The following is a 5322-nucleotide window of genomic DNA, read 5'->3' on the forward strand; positions in this document are numbered from 1 at the left end:
TAACCTTTTCAAAATCCCTGAAGTTGATCCATGTAAGCAAAGACCCAACAACTTTATCCATATCTTCAGTTAAAATCAAGAAATATAAAGCAAATTCTTAAAAGCTTTTGTAATTGAATTGAGACTCTTAGAGTCTGGTCGCAGGAAGAAAATGTGGTAGAATATACATTTAAAAAGCAGTTGACATCTAAGCCATTTTCCTGTTTTCTTTATTTGGATTTCAGTAGCTTCTTTTGACCTTAATAATTAGCTTCTTTTGATCTTAATAGTTCTGAATTAGTATAATTCAACATGTTGGAAATTGAGTTATATTGATTTGAAATCCAAAGTTTCCATTATAAAGGTCATCTTTTAGGAATGTTCAGGAGTGTATGTTACACATATATTTTTTATTAATATTAATTAAAACAAATCAATTTATCATTTAAATAGCATAAGCAGATTCTTTAACAGGTATGGGAGGTGTTTTACCCTGTTGTTTTTTGGTGCTCCAAGAGTGTCTTTAGTTCTTCTTATTAACTTCTTAAGAATCATCTCCTTGGTTTTGGTAGCTGTCGTATTGGTGCCAAAATTTATTGTGGAGACTGTAATTCCTTTATTTTTGTTATTTTTAAATGAACTTTCATCAGTTCTGACTTCTGGCTTTTTAGTAGAATTATCTATGATGCCAAATATCGAAAAAAAACAAACTTAGAACACTTTAAGACTATTTTTGCTTTATTATAAAAATAATACGCCTATTATAAGGTGTCAAGAAATTTGAAAATTACATAATTTTACTGTATTGTTATCATTTTTCAAGAAATTATTCTGATAGAAGGAACACCTACTTTGGAATATTTCTTTACTTTTTCATGGTAAACAGTACTGCTTTGCAACCATAGCCAAATGCAATAGAACAAAAGCCCAGAGAATCCTCTATCCATCTATGCATAACAGACACGTATATTAATAACTTAAAATCTAAAAGCATCATGCAGCTGCACACCAAAGGCATCAAAATCAAGGCATATTCCCTGAGCAAAGATCATCCAGGGAATTATGTGGGATGGTGCTATGGCAACTTAAAAGTAAAAACAAAAACAAAAGCCTCTTCTGGCAGGAATTTTGTGGCCTGGCTTCCTTTCCATTTCACAGTTATCTCTGGGCCACCCCATCTTTTCCCATTGAGAAATGGAGTTGCTGCTCCCAAAACTACTGAGTCAGAATTTTCAAGGATGTGGTTCCTGAAACGCCACATTTCTAATGTATGGCCTGATTTGAGAACTCCTAAAGAACCATAACTTTTCTATTGTCCTATGTCTAAAAGCAGGAAAGAATAGAGAGATACTGCCTTCAGTTAGTTCTGGACTTACTCTATGATTTCACTGATAAGCCAGTTATCAGCTTTCTGGTGAGCAGATAAAATACTCCTCTACCATAACCATTCTACCTTATGAGTAAGGTAGAACAGTTTGAGAAGCTACTGAATATTTTTCAGGACTTTTTATTTTAAATTACCAATTAAAATCCTCATTCTGAGATTTGTGAATGTAAGAAATATAAATATAAGAAATACATATGAATATAAGAAATACATATGGTTGAGATAGAAAAGTTTTGAAACTGTACTATACTACACATACCTAGACTTCCAGATGCTGCCTTATGAGTTTCAGAAATCAAGATGCTGATATTCTGTTTTAGGCTATTGGAATAAAATGTTTTAAGGATTGAAATTTAGTTTATTTACCATAATAGCTGTATTAACAAAAAAGATCAAAGTAACAGCATGTGATTGATTTTACTTCTATTTCCTACAAGAAAACAATTTCGTTTTCTGTTTGCACTTTTACAGATAAAATTAGTGTCACCATTAGAACTGATACCAAAACTAACAAAATATGGGCTTACTTTCAAAAACAAACTGGGAAAATTCCTAGGATGCCAGACTATTAGGTATTTTCTCTGAATAGTAAGCCATTACCTCCCTTGTCCCTTTATAAAGTGCATTTTGCCTATGGATCACTCAGCAAAACATCCATTCACCTTTATTTTGGTGTTGTTTCTAGGTGTTTGTTTTCTTATGTTTGATTGAAAATAGTTATTTTTCTCTATTGTTAAAACCCACTTCAGTTGAAATATTGAGCACACAGTAATACTTATTTTTTTCAGACTCCATTATTTATGATATTTAGATAAACAATGATTCCTGGCCAGGCATGGTGGCTCATGCCCATTATCCCAGCACTTTGGGAGGCTGAGGTGGGAGGATAGCTTGAGGCCAGGAGTTCAAGACCAGCCTGAGAAACATAGTGAGATCCCATCTCTACAAAAAATACAAAAATTAGTCAGCTGGGCTTGGTTGGTGGTATAAGCCTGTAGTTCCAGCTACTCAGGAGGCTGAGTCAGGAGGATCACCTGAGCCTAGGAGTTTGAGGTTGTAGTGAGCTATGATGATGCCACTACACTGTACCCCAGGCATTAGAGTGAGACAGCCACTACACTGTACCCCAGGCATTAGAGTGAGACTCTCTCAAAAAAAAAAAAAAAAAAAAAAAGAAGAAGAATTCCTATTGTATTAATTTTTTTCTTAAATGTTTCAAAAATTATTTCTCTGATTTTTAAGGCCTTATTTAAGCGTGGTAGGATACAATTACAAAATCATTAGTGTACTATGTACATGATGGTGGCTTGGACTAAAAGTAGCATTATAAAAAGAGAAATAGAGGAATTCAAGATTTATATGAAGACAGATCAGACTTGACTAGAAGATTGGACGTGGGCAGGGAAAATGGAGACCCAGGTGTTAGGAGGAATCAGATGGGCTATTAGAGATAGATGGGAAGAGAAAAGGGGGAAATTCAGGAATGATTTCCAGAAATCAGGCTTGAATCAATGGATCTCATTTGTTGAGATCAGAAACACTAGAAGAAGGATAGGTTTGGACGAGAAATCAAGAGTTGACATTTATGAGATATCCAAGTATATATATGACATAGAAAGTTGGATATATGAATCTAATGATTCATATTCATAGAGGAAAGGTCTGATATGGGCTTCTCCACAATTCCATCTTCTTCTCCAATTCAAACAATAGCAGCCTTCTCTATTTTAACAGAAATAGAAATAAATTTAAAAATTTGCACTTTTTATTCACAAAATTTGGATTTCTTTTTTGTTCTTTTTTTCTTCAGGAAGAGATGGACAGAATGACAGAGATAAAGTTCTTTGTCAAGAGCATTTTTACATTTGATAAGAAGGACGTATATTTCTAAGGCAACAAAACCAATATAATAGAAAACTTTACTGGTATGTTTTAGGTGCATTTTTCCTGAAGAAAAATAATTTATAGCTGCATTTTGTTATGTAAAAAACATCAAGAATTTAAATTCAGTTATATTTATATTAATGTAAGAATTTCTCACTTATAGGAATGAATCTAGTTATTAATACTTTGGAAAAGTAAAATCTGAATAGACCAATAATAACAGATTGAATCAGTAACAAAAAGTCTCCTATCAAAGAAAAGCCCAGGACTGGATGGTTTTATGCTGAATTCCACCAACCATTTAAAGAGGAATTAATGCCAATCCTTCTCAAACTCTTCCAAAAAATTGAGGTGGAGGGAATATTTCCAAACTCATTTCACAAGGCCACCATTACCCTGATACTAAAGACAGAAAAGAACACTACAAGAAAAGAAAATTATAGCCAATACCTCTGATGAACATAGATCCAAAAATCCTCAACATAAGACTAACAAAACCAAATTCACCATGATCAAGTGGGACCTATCTCTGATTGCAAGGATGGTTCAACATACAGAAATCAGTAAGTGTGATATAGCATATTAACAGAACGAAGGACAAAAACTATACAATCATCTCAATAAATGCAGAAGAAGCATTTTGACAAAATTCAACACCTTTTCATTAAAAAATTTTCAACAAATTAGGTATAGAAGGAATGTACTTCAACACGACAAAGGGCCATATCTGACAAGCCCACAGCTAACATACTCAGTGTCAAAAAGTTGAAAGATTTTCCTCTATGATCAGGAACAAGACAAGGATGTCCACCCCTACCACTTCTTTTCAACATATAGCAGTGGGGAACCTGTGGCTCTGGATCCTTGAGTGTGGCCTTTTGACCAAATCCAGACTTCACAGAACAAATCCCTTTATTAAAAGAATTTGTTCTGTAAAATTTGGATTCGGTCAAGGGGTCACAAGCCAGAGCAGTTAGGCAAGAAAAGAAATAAAAGGAATGCAAATAGGAAAAGAAGTAGTGAAATTGTCTGTGTTTGCTGACAACATGATCTTGTATATAAAGAACTCTAAGGACACCACCCAAAAACTGTTAGAACCAATAAATAAATTCAGAAAAATTTCAGGACACAAAATCAACACACAAAAATAGTCACATTTCTAAAGCTAACGATGAACTATCTGAAAAAGAAAGTAAGAAAACAATCCCATTTACAACACTACAAAAATAGTAAATTTGATCTGAAGGTAAAATATCAGTATATTGAAAACTATAAAACATTGATGAAAGAAATTGACAAAAACAGAAGTGTAAATATATCCTGTGTTCATAGATTGGAAGAATTAGTATTGTTAAAATATCCATACTACCCAAAGCGATTTATATATTCAATGCAATCTCTACCAAATTACAATGTTATTTTTCATTTTTCCTATGGAACACAAAAGACCCTGAATAGCCAAAGCAATCTTGAACAAAAAGAACAAAGGCTGGAGGCATCACATTACCTGATTTCAAAATATATTGCAAAGATATAGTAATCAAAACAACATAGTACTGGCATAAAAACAGACACGTTGACCAATGAAACAATATAGAAAGCCCAGAAATAAACCCACCACTATGGTTAATTGATTTTCAATAAAGGTGCCAAGAATACACAATGCGGAAAGGATAGTCTTTTCAATAAATGGTGTTGAGAAAACTGGATATCCACATGCAGAAGAATAAAATTGGACCCTTATATCATACCATGTATGAAAATCGACTCAAAATGGATTAAAACTTAAATGTAACATCTGAAACTGTAAAACCTCTAGGAGAACACATGGGGGAAAAGCTCTATGACATTGGTCTGGGCAATGATTTTTTTAGATATAATCCCAAAAACATAGTCAACAAAAGCAAAAATAGGCAAATGGTATTGTATCCAATTAAAATTCTTGTGAACATCAAAAGGAAAAATTAACAGAGTAAAGAGACAACCTAAGGAATGGGAGAAAATATTTGCAAACCATACATCTGTTAAGAGGTTAGTATTCAAAATATACAAAGAACTCAACTCAATAGCAA

At 33.2% G+C, this 5322-nt stretch overlaps 1 protein-coding gene across 1 annotated transcript in view; it reads right to left on the reverse strand.

Moving 5' to 3' along the window:
- DNAH14 (dynein, axonemal, heavy chain 14) overlaps positions 1-5322 on the reverse strand; it is a 324896-nt gene that overhangs the window by 112929 nt on the left and 206645 nt on the right. The window contains 2 exon segments of the mRNA XM_012644036.1: positions 472-659; positions 1626-1687. Of these exon segments, the coding sequence (XP_012499490.1) occupies positions 472-659; positions 1626-1687 (250 nt within the window).

This window comes from Propithecus coquereli, unplaced genomic scaffold, assembly GCF_000956105.1.
Source record: "Propithecus coquereli isolate 6110/MARCELLA unplaced genomic scaffold, Pcoq_1.0 Scaffold205, whole genome shotgun sequence".
NCBI lineage: Eukaryota > Metazoa > Chordata > Mammalia > Primates > Indriidae > Propithecus > Propithecus coquereli.